The sequence below is a fragment of the Helicoverpa zea genome, chromosome 16, assembly GCF_022581195.2.
Source record: "Helicoverpa zea isolate HzStark_Cry1AcR chromosome 16, ilHelZeax1.1, whole genome shotgun sequence".
Lineage (NCBI taxonomy): Eukaryota > Metazoa > Arthropoda > Insecta > Lepidoptera > Noctuidae > Helicoverpa > Helicoverpa zea.
In genome coordinates this window covers 6089906-6106602 of record NC_061467.1, presented here as the reverse complement: position 1 = coordinate 6106602, position 16697 = coordinate 6089906, and the positions used below count along the sequence as shown (strand labels likewise).

The 16697-nt window shown below is 33.5% G+C and overlaps 1 protein-coding gene across 1 annotated transcript; it reads left to right on the top strand.

Annotated features, from left to right (window-relative positions):
• Positions 1-265: 265 nt before the first annotated feature.
• On the top strand, positions 266-16167 carry LOC124637264 (allatostatin). The gene is made up of 4 exons (XM_047173597.1): positions 266-397; positions 11673-11773; positions 12757-12890; positions 15261-16167. The coding sequence occupies exons 2-4, from the start codon at positions 11687-11689 to the stop codon at positions 15415-15417; spliced, it is 378 nt and encodes a 125-aa protein (XP_047029553.1). The 5' UTR covers positions 266-397; positions 11673-11686; the 3' UTR covers positions 15418-16167.
• The last annotated feature ends 530 nt before the right edge of the window (positions 16168-16697 follow it).

Here is a 16697-nt window from a genome sequence, read left to right as displayed (position 1 = left end):
TGATTTAACTATCCGTTATTACTATGTTTATCCGTTTTTATATTCACATGATTTTTTTTCTAAAAAATATTTTATTGAAAAATCATATCCTAACTGTGATTAATTTTACAAATCGTCAATCTAAATCTCGTAACTTCGTAGCATCCCCGTAGCGCCGTAGCCCCGTAGCAGCGTAGCGCCCTACGGCACCTACGCAAGTGAAACACGCGGCGTAGCTTACGACCGTATCGCTATATAAACCGCGTCGACACCTCGCTACGCTCATTTCCTTTCAAAAACCATCGGAGGAGACCACGGAAGCAGCACATACAGCCTCCCTTGCTTACTTATAAAAGTGCTCGTTGTTAGTTGCTTGTTATCAACGACTGCGTTTGTTTCAACGGGTTTTACAGAAAAGGTAAGTTTTTAGTAAATGTTTTTTTTTTAATATTCATTAATAAAAAAAATATGTCATAAATAAAATTAAAATATTTATTTAAGTATACATACATTATTATTTTATTAAAATAAAATACTTTTTACAGTTACTAAAAAAAACTTTTTATATGATTTCACAAAGTTATCTGAAATTTCATAAAATCAACTCACCTAAAATGAGCTTTTGTGTTCATTTCACAAGAAACACAAATTAATTATTATATGCTTTATCACTAATAATTTTCGTAACTGAAGAACAAAAATCTCACTTTTATTTTACACCACTAATCCATAATTTACACAGCTGAAAACGTAATTAAAAGTGTCGCCACACCATTAAATCTTAACTAGGCTACTTAATGCAAAGACAATAGAAAAACTTTATTAATATCAACTTACGACCGCTCTATGGTAAACTAACTTCACGGCACTTTACGCTCGTGAAATACTTGCAAACTTAATCATATTTAACAATATAGAGGATAATCAAGTGGTTATTGCTTTAGAAGCTGTTAAATTAATTGTTGATGTTTATGTGAGAAATAATTTTGCTGTTAATAAAATTGTAACGTTATATTAGTGATTAAAATTTTTGGCTGTTCTAAACTGAAGCACAGGAAAGAAAAGTTTCAAGCAATGATTATTATTTGTACTCGTTTTCAAAATTGTGTGTGTATTCATAAAACCAAGAACATCATCTCCCGAGCTTTTTCCCAACTGTTGAGGTAAAACCAAGAACATTATTAGAAATTAATGATCATTTTTTAATAACAAAAATATTTAACGTTACGTTCATTGCTTGATTGCTTATCTACAATAAGGTAATTTACAAATCTTTGAGAGTAAAGTATTGAGTAAATAAATTAAATTATTTGAAACTGTTAAAAGAATGCGCCGCTTTTTACAACTTACAAATCTGGTGCCGTATTTATTTCTAAACTAATGACCACTCTAATCGAAAAATCACGGATGAGTTTGTTATTAAAAAGCGCAGTAAATAAGGTAGGGCCAACCTATTAATCGTAAAATTACTCTATTTTTCACATATCAATGAAAGCACTAGTCTTTTCTAAAAACAATTGAAGAAGATACAGATTACGCAAACATAGATTCGAACAAATACGAATTATATACATATTTGTATCTTGAAACTATGAGGAGCAGATATTATTCCAATCACTACTTCCAGTTACTTGATGAAATGTTTTAAAGTATACAATTTGTTTTAATTTTAACGCGAGCGTTAAATAAAATTTATGAGAAAATTCATGCGTATTTTACGGAAGTTGGAAACTTAGTAAAGTGAAATTAAGTGTGCAAAGTAAAATTAAACATTTTTATTACAGTTATAAAGTAACTTTCTGATTGGGATATAGAATGGGTCCATATTTTTTGAATTGGAAATGTGTCATACTATATGAACATATATCACAAAAATACACATTTATATAAGATAATTCATATTCGTAGTCGTGTGGAACATGATTATTAAAATTAAACTTAAGTGTTTCTCTGGAATGAGATTAAGTTATTATATTACACACAACTAAAGGAAAAATAAAGTGCAAACAACATTATTATAGTTTTACTTTACTTTATCTGGAATAAGAGAAACGACATATAAAGATTAGGCAAAATATTTTTTATACATTACAACGTTACATGACATTGACAGCCATTGATAAATAATATTATTTCCTAACATTTATATAGTTGCACATGTAACCTATTGAAAAGTACCTTTTCAATACATTTTCGTACTTTGAAATATGGTCGATGCCTATATTCATTTAACGAGAGTCGTTTTAACGAGTCATTATGTAGAAGTGCCATAGAAATTATGCCAACGCCATTTAATGGTTTCAATAACGCTTCCTTTTAGGAATGATAATTTTATCACCATTTCAATCGAATTAAGTATTACAATTTAAAGCACTTTATAATTAGATAAATGATTTCAAAAACATTCATTCGATGAAATAATAAATATTGCCTCCAGTTATCCATGTGGCAGTGACAGCTTTTTGCTGTGCACGAATTTCAGTGTCAATACCTGAAATTAAAGGAATTGTATTTACAAAAACAGTACGCGAAGTTCTTTTCTGACAATGTAGTAAATAGTATTGTTAAACAGGAAACAATTATAATTATTGGAAGGCCACATTATTGAGCATCGAAGTATAGTGTATAAAGTAGAACCTCTAATTTTGAATATTAACATAGTTTTAAAATATGAATGGGAACCATTAGAAATTCATAAACGTTTTTCATTTAATTAAAATTGCACAATTTCCTAGGATCAACTTTACAATCATCATCAGCAAATGATTTGTAAAAACTTACCGCCATTAAGGATCGACCACGAATACTGAATAAAAAAATATACATTTTAAAAGACGTGTATAGGTATCTACACTAAAACTAAAGAGCGTCAAAAAATCCTCCTCATCCTCATATAAAAAGTTCTTTGAGCTGAACTTCATTACTAAAAAAAAATATCTAGACACACGGCAGTATGTCCGCCAAGTTCGAGCAAAAAAAGCGACACACCGGCCGTGGGTATATATTACACGAACCATTTCGGGCCAAATTCGACCCCCCTGTAACTCAAAATCTATTTTATTTACGCATATCAAATTTCTAGTATCTATTGAGACCCCCTCACTTATCTAAAATACAAAATTTCATTAATATACCTATTGTAGGTCTTGAGATATTGACGTCAGAAAATCGCTATTTTTACTATACACTCACTGACTGACTGATTCACTGACTCACTCATCAAAAACCTAGACCACTTCCAATGGTCGTATTGACTTGAAATTTGGCATGGAAGTAGGTCTTTATGTCAAGGTAAAGGAAAAAATCTGAAAATGGCCAAGTGTGAGTCGGTTTCAAAATAATGAAGGTGTTTTATACCCGGTGTAAATTTATACCCCTAAGGAACTAAAACGAACTAAATTTATCTATATTTATATAATATATCTTCGAATGGTTTGTATTTAGTTTAGTTAGAAGTAAAATAGTGTAGTTAGAAGTAAAATAAAAATCTGAAAACGGCCAAGTGTGAATCACTTTCGAAAATAACGAATGTGTAACTTTGATCCACGAACATAATATATGATAACATGTCATGTCAGTCAGTTGGTAAATCTAGTCCATTTAGTTAATCTAGTTCATTTCTTTGTAAGAAACATAGGGCATATTAAAAAATCTAAAAGATAGTATAAATGAGACATTCCTTTAACTAACTTCATCATAAGAAAAAAATAAAATAAACAACCTTACAAAAATAAATGAAATCCCACCCAAAACAAAAATGTGAAAGACTGCCAAGTTCGATAATATGGGAATGCTTCGCCTATAAAAGAAGTGAGATCTGAATAAGTACCAAGTTCCATACACATACCTCAGTTAAAAATAGTTACTTTTTAATGATGTTACTTGGCAAGTTTTGATAGAAAATTAAATACTTGATTCATTGCGTTTAGTAGGTTTATAACAAGGTGTATGAAAACTTTCCAAGTAACATCATTAAAAAGTAACTATTTTTAACTGAGGTATGTGTATGGAACTTGGTACTTATTCAGATCTCACTTCTTTTATAGGCGAAGCATTCCCATATTATCGAACTTGGCAGTCTTTCACATTTTTGTTTTGGGTGGGATAATATTATCTACTACAATATGTACGATGTAAAGAATGTCTGAGTATAAAGAAGTCTAATTATGTAGAGTACAATCTTGTTTCAAGTTCTAACTATACTTTTACATATTATTTTAGTTTGCAAGTATAAAGAAACTAATCCTATTTAGATGCGCCCCTACAACACATAACTATTGATAAATATATAATCCCTCAAGAATGTAAAGAAAAGGAAAAGTTTTGCAATGTAACATTCCACGGAAAACCCGTGTGTTGTTTATGGTCACAAATTAACTTAGACCTACTTGCTTACTTTATCACGGTCTTGGCTATGCATCTCCCTAGCAATGAAAATCTTGTTGAAATACGTTTGTACGTAGTTTTTTACAAACGTAGTGGACGTTGTTTTATAATACAGTACAGCAATCAAGAAGGCTTTATTTAGTTCTGGGCCTGAAACTGTATTCTATCTACATACGTTCATAGACAAAATTCAACGACCCATCGGAAAGAGGATGACACAAAACGTGCTAACCTTTTTTTAGTTCGATCGTGTCGCTGCATCCAAAAAATTGACGATGCACTCACGAATTTTGTAGAAAACCGTTTCAGAATTCATAAAAAACCTATAGACCTTGTCAACAGCAATTTAACATGTTCCTGAAAACGAAACATGTTTGAAACGAACTACAATATTTAAAATTGTTTTTCTTTTATGTCGAATGTACGAGTTAGGAGTATTGTTTGAAGACAGAAAAGGAATATTACGTGCCTTTATTTTCATGGTAAATAATGTACAAAGCATGCGTCAGGTAAACTAACATTCATACAGTTCCATATCACATCTTAATTAAGGGAAGTTATCTTAAGGGTTAAGAACAATACTACTCTAATTTACTCCTCGTATGAAAGCTCCAGGCTGCTGTATATGCCTCACTATTTATAGTATTACACCCGATTATAATTAAGTGTGCGGATCACTTACAAGTTCCCGCAAGGACGGGTCCTCGCTTTGCACCGAACACTCCCGTAATTTCCGGCTTGCATCTGCAAATGCAACGAGTAATTAATAAACCCTAGAGCAGATGTTTTGGTTACCACTTAAATACTTCTTAAAATATTGGTGATGATTTACAGATTCTTTATTCTCATTATAATCAAGAAAGACCAATACCGGTGACGTTGAATAAAATAAATCACTTAAAATTTTGGTAAATATTTCACTGTGAACTGAAACATATTAAAATTCTACCTACACATGTATATCTGCAATTAAATATAAGATACATATATTTCACTCTAGGTTAAAATCAGTCTTCAATGGTTCATTTGTTCTTAAATAAACTAATGAGCTTTCATATGTCCATGTAATGTGATAGAAAAGAAATCAAGTGGCCCACAAAGTGAGTTACTCAACCTGTAATAGGATCAATTTGTTTTCTCTCATCAATGTCCAGTGAATCCTTGAATACATTTACGACAAACAAAAATGCAGGAAAGGGTCTTTCTAAATTCGTTTATAATGTCTCTGTTGACTTAAGCAAAATAGTGGAGAGGACCTGGACCCAATTTATGCAGGATCTATTTATTCATTGGCCTACAAATCTCCCCTATCAATTTCGCTTTTATAAAAAACCTTTTTTAACATACAGGTACTTTCAAAGAAATAGATAATTCAGGTTTTTTAAGGAACAATGTCTTAAGGTTAAGAAGTCTCTACTCCACTCAACCCCTTCGATTATAAGTTCTTGTTGAATTAACAAAATACTTCTACAACATTAAGTTATATTTTTCATGTTCATAAACTGCATTTGTATATCACCATATTGCAGAGGTGTGCATTATAAGAAGCTTGAGTCCTAAGAAAAACTTTTCATATCACCCTTGCTTACAAAGTGAATGATAATGAGCCAGGTGCGCAGATGTGCACCGACCATAAACACAAACAAGCTGTTTACATCGTCAGTCTATCTCCGGGAGACTGGAATATTAAACTGAGACGGATGTTTATACGACTTTCTTAATCACTTCGAATATATTCTGTGTCAAAGCAAGCTTGAAATGTAATTTCTACACTGTAACCTGATTAATGAGGATTCGCGCAAAGGAGATTAAGAGCCCCCGCATACTGCAGAGTTAAACTGTCGGCCAATATAATGATGGTTGGTTGACAGATTATTTTGACGGTACTCAGTCGTGAATCCAATTAAACTTTAAGTCGGTCGGATACCACAGCCGGAACCTGATCATTATAATGTGCGTAATACCGTTCATCTCCATACGGATTTACTCGGTCTTCAATTTTTTGCAGTTCATCACTCCATCATACTAGTGGGCGTCCTTGACTACCATATTCTAGATTCAAGAACCTTTTACCTGACAACAGTCAAATCATCATAAAAAATATTTTTATTTTGGGACAAAGTTTCTACATTCAGGGATAAACAAGACCTCCGCGGCCCAATATTACTATGTTCGACCTAAGTCCCAACAGTTACAAAATTATACGATGATATGAAAAACTTTACTCCGTTTAGGAACAAAAATCACTCTTGCCCACCCGAGGGTGTATTTTGGTAAAAAGTAACCAGCAAAACATCATGTCATTTATCAACTTTATCCATAAAACAAAGTTATTTACATTTTTCGTGTGGTTTAGATTAAACCTAAAACACAAAAGATCACTTTCTTGTTTTTATGGCCAATCTAAAGTATTTTTCTTTCGGATTACTACAGCAAAATTTATAGCTCAAAGATTGACAAGGGTAGCGAACGAATTGATTTCTTATTCTTAGTATTTACCTTATCCCTAAAGGATATTCTCTAAGATCTGGATACAATTTGGCAATAATGTAAACATGTGTATGTAGTACCCTATCTATCACACAATACATAGCCAGATTGCATTGTGACACCAGATTTGTATCGCTAGCTTGCCTTGCCTTGCACTACAATATTCATGCAATATCAAGAAACAGTACCTAAGAAGGACATGCAGATATACTGACACACCAAGTAAAACATGCTGATATAAACATAAGTACCTATTCAATAACAAGTTATTCAAATGAGACTTTGAAAGTTGACATTAAAAAACGCTAAAAAGCTTTTTCCAAGAAGATACTAGTAATATTTAACAACATGCAAGACGGGAGCTCTCACTTTATGCATCGCATTCGTTCAGCCTGATCGCTTTTGCATATTTATACGTTGTCGCTCTCTCAATCTACTATTAAGCGTATGGATCTATTTACATTGCCCTTATAGGAGGTAATCAAATTGAAATTGTGTCGTTTACGGAAATTGGCTTATTAACATAATGAAAATATGCAATTTTTCATCATGTCTGAGTAATTCTTTGAAGAAAATATAACAAATAATTTTCAAAGTTCATAACGTAAGGTATTTTGTTCACATATTTTATTCAGACAGGTTATGCTTACGTAAGGCTTCGTAGAAAGTTCAGGTAACTTTTTAAACATTATAATGGACGCTGGAAAATTGTTTAAGTTGACAAGGAAAATTCTACAAAGAGTTATGTTTTATGAGAGACGGTAGAAAATACCTGCGTGGAAATTAAATGCATTACATTAACTACTTTTTGATGTTTAATTGAATAACCGAGCAAAATTATTCACAAACTCACTGCCACGTTAAGTTCATAGAACACGAAAAGTAGTACATAAGTATCTAAAGGAAACACACGGCCGTCATTCATAGTTTGCCAAACTTTTACTTAATAAGGAATGTTTTTCTATTTCTTATTTCCTTGTCAATAAAACATGTCTGATGTTAGAAACTCCATCAGACCCCCTTTACCGAGTCTCACTCAGTTACAAACTAATAGTAAATTCCTTCCCTGTGAACTTTTTACGGGTTTTTCAATAAACAAATACTCTTTTTTGGAATCCCAAATACTTTCGCTTAGTAAACATGGAACAGTTAAGTTAAATGGAATAAAACTTTGAGATAGTAATATAGAATAGATAACAAAATAATAATACCTACGTCGCGTAGGTAGTACATTAGATTGAGATCAAATTAAATTACAGATTTTTTATTAGGAAATCAAATAAGCTTAATTTGAACCTTACATCTTTATAAGACTGTGTAACATAGCTAAGTCACATAATTAATTTCCTAATGAAAAACCTAATTGGGTACACTTGCCCACCCCAGGAACGAGACCAGTCTAATTATACCTACTTTCGATAGGTAAATCAATGAAGCAATCCAAATATAGAAAAAAAAAGCCTGAATATTGAATTAAAAATACTCGTAAGTAATGAGTGTTTCTAATATGCAACGTTTTCCATACGGCTGAGTACAGTAATCGCGAAATATATTCTAAAAACAATACTTTTTACATTTCGTGAGCCTCGGCTTTTGTAACGGTCGATGTGCGTAGATGCAGGCACATCTATTGTCTTCACAGTCGACTGACAGTCTGTCAATGGAAATTAAAACAATAGCTTTATATTTTTTGCATATTCGACGTCGCTAAGTCTACACCGCCTCTCTTCATGCAGCGCCAATATTTTCATGATTTACCCGAAAAACGTGCTGTGTATCGATAAATAGTGTCTCATATATCCAATTTATTTGTCAAGGCGATTCCAAATCCGCAGGGTGACCGTAATTTGCACGCTTTGTGATACGAACCCCCACAGGGATGTTATGAAGACGTATGAGAAAGGTTATACCTCTAACCTTTATAATGGCTGCGGATTTTTTTTCAATGAAAAATATATAAAAAGATCAATCTAGTTGATAGTGGGTTGGATGTTTGATTTTTCATAACGTAATGAAAAACATGAAAAATGGATTCTTTTCTCGTTATTTACACCATTTTGTGGCTACACGAACAATTTATATTGTGGCAAAGTTATTATAGCCTATAGTGAGCTTCGGTAAGGCCTGACGTTTTGTTTCAAGGATTTGAGTGAGTGATGAAAACTAGAGCTTTCTTAAATAACCTTTCGCCTAGTAATATGAGTAGATGAACTTTAGGAAACAGGTATACTTTAGTAGATACACGAAACGTTATGAAGATTTGTTTACATAAAGTTTGGCAAAGTTATAGTGAAGGTTAATTAATTGTGTTTAGGCCATTGTTTGGTTAGGATATTGTAAAATATATGAACACAAATAACAACAACCTTTATGAAGAACTAAACACCTCTGACATAAATATATTGGAATTTTAATTATTTTGTAGCATACGTGTTTGTTGTGTTTATGACGTGTTGACACCGATGAAGATCTGGGTAGTAAAATAAAACAATGTGGAATAATCCGAGGGCCGAGTGTCCGGCCCAGACGGGTGACCCCGAGCCTACGTACATGTCAATGGGGTGTTGTGGAGACAACGTGTTCTTTATATCGTCCACGTAACGCATACATGGGTAGATTAAATAAGAAAATAAACAAGCGTAATTACGTCGCTGCGTGGACAGGGTCACATATTGGTGAAAAGGACGAGTTTCTATGGGGACCCCGACCGGACATTAGTGTTTTAGCTTGTGTCTTTAAACGACCTCAATTTATCTATAGAAGAAAACGATGACATTATAGAAATTGACATAATTAAAAAATAACGGATTGATTTTTCTAACACTTGGTAGTCCAAAATAATTATTCTTTCAATAAGTTTTAAAATAACTTACTTGCTTTAACCAAAAGACAAAAAAAAATGTACTTAGGTAAACCCGGAATCCGTACTTCAACGAAATTAATGTTTGGAAATAATTTCAGCACTGATGAAGTACATAGAGCAGAAATATTAATTATATGCTTGAAGTCTCGCTATGTGAACTCTTCAAACGAAAATACTATTAGCTTTCGACGAAATAGTACCTACCGAGTCCGATCAAACGCGAATTTTTCACTTTTCAATGAACGATAAAGGTTGTTAGCAGATCTAGATTTGTTGGTTTTAATCTATGAATGGTGCATCTATAAATTCGGACATAGCTTTCAATTAAACCTGAAATAGGGAATGCTATGCAAAGTTTGGTTTGTTTAAGAATCGAATGGATTTTCAGAATCTTCCAATTAGGTAGTTCTATGTAGACTTTTCTGCTGCAGACTTTCCACTTCGGTGATAGACCTGCAGTGGTGATTTGATACAGGCAGTTATCTTAGGTTAGGATGCTTTGTTTTGTAATTTACTTACATAGTAATTAATTAAAAATTGTTAAGCTTGGGATTCCTAGGAAAGCGGTGCCGTCATATAGCGGTCGTAATACAGCGGTGAATGACGTCACTAGAACGTTGTCTATGTAAACAAAATGGGGCGGTTTCCTAAAGAGCGGTAACTGACACCGTAACTTCAAAAAGCGGTGCCGCCACTTGCATGACGGCCGTCTTGACGGTGTCAGATGGTTTGGTGAACGTTTTATTGAAAGCGGTGAAGCTTTTTTAATCAGTATTTGTGTTTTTTTTTTTCGGAACAACGTAAAAAATGAGTTCCAACTCTTGGAGCAGCGAGGGTGAGGAAATTTCAATAGATTTCGTTCGTAACCACGAAGCACTAAATAATATAAAAAGTAAAGATTATAGAAAAAGTCAACTAAAACAGAATTGGTGTCGTGAAATTTGAGAAATATTAAATAAAACAGGTTAGTAAGAATAATACAACTAAAAAAAAAGTTTATGACGGTGTGTTAAAACGGCCGTGAAACTTTCCACATGTCATCACCGTAAAGACGACCGTCTATTTGCGTCCGTAATATTACGGCCGCTATATGACGGCACCGCTTTCCTAGGAAACCAAAGCTTTACTAACAAAATGAGTCATGGTCACTTGAATAAATGACGTTGTGTGTGACTAGCTTATATAACATAAATTGAATAATTACCTAATAAAGTACTTATGTGATATGTATTCGTCTATTGAGTAAGTATTGAATGGTAATGGAATATTTACCTTTTAAGTATTTATAGATACTTAGACGCTATTTATTTTAATACAAACGTCTATATCTGGTGATGACATAGACTCTATTAGCAGATCGAATAACCGCCATTAAATATTACCTATATATGATAGGAGTTTTTTTGATAAAGAGATAACTTTATGATCGGAAACTGTTGCGTATTTATTGCTGATAAAGCTACCTGAGCGGCAAGGAATGAACAGTGTTTGTTTCCATTACCTTTAACGAGAATATCGCGTCAAAGGCCTCGGACATAAAGCGTCACGTCACTTAAAGATTTTATGGGGTCAGCCCTTAAGTAAGTGGTTTTACTACTACTATTGGCGTGACGAGGTCTTTGCAAAAACAAGGAAAATTCCTTTTCATCCCAATTTTTTACGCGCCTAGTAGGTACTTAACAAACGCACTTAACAAACTCAATTTTTAAAACTCAAACAATTTACAAAGTACATATTTTTTTATATATTTTGCAACTATTTTTAAACAATCCACATTTACAAAGACAATAGAGCCGCCATTGAAAGTACATGGAGCACGCCTTCAGGCTACGGCTATCTAACACTGAAAGACCTTTTTCAATTCGGACCAGTACCGCACTGATTTGTTCAAGCAAACAAACAGACTGCTTCATTACAAAATATATTTATATAAGGTTTTTTTGTTTATGTCTAGTTGGAAGGATCACAATGAAATCAAGCGCGTACAACGTTTTCCTGGCCATCGTCGCCGCTGCCTTAGCTTTACTGTTTGTCACAGTAAACGCTGCACCTATGGTAAGTGCAAAACTTATTTGGATGGTAACCCATCCACGAACCATACGCACCAAGTGTTGCTTAACTTTGTGAAAAGCTAATACCTGTTTGTAACGAAAATAGCAATATACACACGATTATGCAGCGATGATATAATATTAAAACATAAAGGACAATCCAAAAAATCGTAAAAGATAATTAAATTTTTCCACGTTTTAAGATAGTAGATACATTAGCGCGTTATCAGCTTCGTTTGACATATTGTCAATTCCCAAACAAAATTGGGCTTTACAAAGTAGCTTTTACTGCTTTTAGTATATTTTGTTTACAATGTTTAAGTGTTTGCTGATGATAAAACGATAGATACATTATTAACTTTTAAACACTCATTATGTGCCATCAAAAATGTGTATCTGCACTTTTGTAATCCGCTGTCAACAAAATTGGGTTGCAACATAACAACCTTTGTATATAATCAAATCATGTAAACCTGAATGTTACTCTTAGAGACTTCTCACTCACTCGCAAGAACCAAGGAACAGTTAATCAGATTTTAATGTAGAATAATTATGAGTCAGATTAAGTCACTTCTCAAACCCTTACAAGGCTAATATTACGTTAAAAGTAAATTAACGTAAGAGGTCTACAAAGTCTGCTCTTTAGATCAATTTGCTTAACAAAATTTGTTGGAGCTCATTTTATAGCCCCATGTAAGTATGGATGCTTGGGAAGAATAGGAAATAATTTCTACGCGAGTCTCGTGAAGGAAAACAGGCTTATTTAATTACACAAATGAATGTGGTCAAAGAAGGAACGTGTAGAGGAACAATAATTACATTTGGGAAGCTTTTTGAAGTGTGAGCAATCAGTAGTCGGGTGTGAATTGTGTGGGATTTACCGTGTAGCACCTCTAATAGGCAGCTAATGTGGAGCTAATGGGTCAGTGCGCTCACGAGTGGTGGCGGCGGCTCGGTACACACGCTGAGTGACTGATGTTTGTTCAGGAGGCGGATGACGAGGCGGCGGAAAACACTCTGGTGGCACACCCGGACGGTGACATGGAAATGTCGGCTCCTTGGGATGCTATCAACACTGCCGCCCTGCGCAAACTGCTGCTGCAACTCGACGCTGAAGAGAGGTAACGTCATTACTTGAGTTTTTTATTAGAATTTGTGTAGGTAGGTACTCACAATATTTGCAACTTAGATATATCGATAATATTAGAAAAAGTAAAGATCAAAGAGGACAGAAAATACCTATATGAAATTAAGATTGGATAAAGTGGTAGACAGTACCCAATCATTAAAATAACTTAACAACAAACCATAGCATTAGGACGTTAACCAAATTGTTGTCAACTATAGTTCGGCCATTCAGAGAATGCGTTCCTGACACGTCGCGATTGAACTGACGACGTAACTTTGCAATGGCGTTGCAGTTACGATAAAAATATTTTTGCTGGTTGTTTACCGTTTTAACAATTGAGGAGCATTAAAACAACATTATTATATCAATAATCAATGAATGTTATTACGTCGTCAGTTCAATCGCGACGTGTCAGGAACGCATTCTCTGAATGGCCGAACTATAAGAACTAATGTGTAACAAAGTGAGAAGCGGAGTCCAGACTGTTAGTCGTAGGGCTTAAGTTACTTTGTGTTTAGCTCCGAGACTCGTTTCAATAAGTAGTAGGTAGCCATCTGCAAACTAGAGGTCTGGCTCCAAACATCGTTCCCAAAAATGTAACACTAAATACAGGGGACTGTTTTATGAATTGAATTAATTTGACAAGGGCTTGAACACGAGTCGTTAAACATGTTGCTAAACATTTGAAAGTTAAATTGGTTTTATCGATTAAGATAGTACTTACCTAAAAACCTATTTTTTTTTCGATTGTAACTTGAAAGATTTCGAACAAACGGTGAACCTCAACTGCAGCTATGATTGTATTCACGTCTTGCCACAGTAACATTGACTGAATATCGTGAATGGATTAAAAGGAAAAATAGAGAGAATTGTGATTGCTTTACAACTGTCTTCCGCTAATGGAAAATATCCTCCCTTGTGGGAGCTGTTGGAAACGGATTACATTATTTTTTACTTGCGGTTTCCTTATACGTAAATATTTTAAGAATGTTTATGCATTAACAAAAAAATATGCTTGAAACGAATTTTCATAGAATACGTTATTTATATAATATCATTCATCTCCATATTCATTTCAATGAAAAGGTTATGCTACCTAAAATAACGTAGATAATAATGGTTTACAGTTATAAGCTTCTTATGCGTACCATTTCGTAGTTACACTGAGAGCATGAATGTGGGCCTTCACAAAGGTAATCTTTTAAAAGGCCACCTTTTCACCAGAAACCTGATACCATAAGAACAAAAATGAACATTTCCTTTATTTTTCTAAATGGCTATTTTCTTGCGATCTCTTCCGTATATTTAGCAACTAGCAAAAAAAATGGTATAATAAATATTCAACTAGAATCAACACATTTATATTTTTGACGTTCATAAGTGCTTGTAAAGGCTTAAATGAAATAAAATGATTTGACTTTGCTTTTTTCTTTTGTACAATGCTAATAATTAGGGACGATTTCTTATAACCAACACAAGTGGTGAATGCTGTGCCAAATAAACAAGGACAGCTAAAAATATTTATGACGCTTACATAAGCAGGATTGCACCCATTTTCCTGCCATCATAGTGTAAATGCTTAGAAAATAAATTAGTATGCACAGTTGGTACATTAGTGCCACTTATAAGGATTTATTGTGCAAAGTGGCACATACGCGTCCCGGCAAATTAAACCTGATTGATTTTGCTGCACCCTCGTTGCATAACTCAGGTAATTGTTTTCGTTAACCGATAAATTGACATCGAGGAAACTTACGAAAATTGGTGAGTTTTCTATGAAATGCAAAGTTTTAGCTAAGACAATAATACGTGTATTCATTTATAACTTTCTATTGACAACATTTTTATTGCACTTTAATATGTAAATAGACATTTTGTAGTTTTTTTTTATTATTGTACTTCAAGAAAGTATCCTTGTATTCCATAGAGATCCCAAAATGGACACTCCCGTAGTTCTACATAATAATGTAATAGGTGTTGGAATGAAATGAAAATAAACACACACAAACAAGTGACGACTTAACAGGCTGACTTGCAAAGCGACCGCGAGCGAAATTGCTTTTATAATTCTGATTGAATTTGTATATTTAAAAACGTTTGTTTCTTTCATAATATTGCCCAGTGATCGAATATTGAGTAGGTCAATAAGATGATTATGATTTCCATTTACAAGTATTAACTGAAATTATAGACTCTGGGGCAAAAGAAACCTCATTAAAAAGTTTTATTTGTATTAACCAGACATTACTGCATTATCTTCCAGTACTATTATTTATATTTATATTTTTATAACATTTTCTGGCAACGCCTTTGACCCATGCGCGGGTATATACTCATACTTAATGTTGGCATTTCACAACAGGATGGGCAGGGTGACTCGCTCGTGGCCCCAGGCGGAGCCCCGCGGCTGGGGCCTGCGCGCGCTGGACGGGCGCCTGGCGAGGCAGTGGCGCGCAGACAAGAGGCAGGTGCGGTTCCGCCAGTGCTACTTCAACCCCATCTCCTGCTTCCGCAAGTGAACGCCACCAGCTCAACGATGCATCGACCCTATGACCTAGTTGTGTAGTCACCACTATTCATCTCATCTCATAATTTTTTCTTCAAATAGACCTCGTATCAAAGGCCACATTGTGAAACGCTGTCACACAAAAGCACTGTCAAATTATTTATTTACTACCCGAAATATTAGGACTGTTTCATAATGAGGTCATTGATTATCCCAAAATAATTCTATGAACATACATACATGAAGTGTAAATAAATATTGTAACCACATTAATGTCGCCTAATGTACTAGTAATGAACAATTATTTGTCTTAAAACATCTATCACAGTTCAAGTGAAATGTCGTAATAAATTACTATTTTAACGCCAAAGTATTTCTAGAAGTAAACTTAATTAAATGTTGAGCATAATAAGAAATCTGAATTATAACTAACTTGTTTTCGAATAACATATTTGATTAAACCTTCCTTAGTAGATCGTGTCTAGTCATAGCTTATAATGTCTGTCTAGGTCAAAATACGATTTTAGGGTACTATACGAGTATACATTTTATTTTATTTTTATTTCAATCAATTTTCAGACTAATGGAAGAATGTATTTTTATTAGTTTACGTTACAAAAACTTTGTCACTCCGGTTTTACATTATAATCTCTACTTACATTATACTTAAGAACTATTATAATATATACATTATGTAAAATCTATACTAAAAAAAAACTATTGTAGATAAGTGTTATTATTAATAAAGATAATCAAAGAAATATATTCTTGTTTTTTTAATGCATGCATATTCATATTTTCAAGGGTTGGAGACAAATATATCGAGATTTCAAATCCATATACTAATCTATATAGCAAGATATTTCATATAAACTTAACTAATTTTCGACAAAATGTTCCTTACATTATTTCGGTAGTAGTATATGTTAACACGAAACAATAGCCAGAAAGGAACCTTTCATTATTTTAAACACTAACACATTAGCCTGCTTCTAAAGAGTCTTTCAAATTATTTTCTCTAGCATAGGTTCCAGTAGTGTTTCAGTCATTAGCTCAAAATTAAAGCTGTAATACAAGAGAGGAATTTAACGAATAGCGTTTTAAAACACAATTTACTCGAACAGAGCAACTTCTCAATTAAGAGGTTCCTCAGTCTTTTGAGCACAAAGGAACACAAAGTTAAATTCTGATGATTAAACAGTGCTTTGTACTAGCACTATCCAGTACTATCCAGTTTTTTCTGTCAGCATTAAATGCAAATTCTTCATGTTGCTGTGCAGTGTAAAACTGGTC

Coding starts and splice junctions, on each gene's coding strand:
- LOC124637264 (XM_047173597.1), top strand. CDS start 11,687: ATGAAATCAAGCGCGTACAACGTTTTCCTGGCCATCGTCGCCGCTGCC. Junction 11,774..12,756: donor CAGTAAACGCTGCACCTATG/GTAAGTGCAAAA, acceptor ATGTTTGTTCAG/GAGGCGGATGACGAGGCGGC. Junction 12,891..15,260: donor CAACTCGACGCTGAAGAGAG/GTAACGTCATTA, acceptor ATTTCACAACAG/GATGGGCAGGGTGACTCGCT.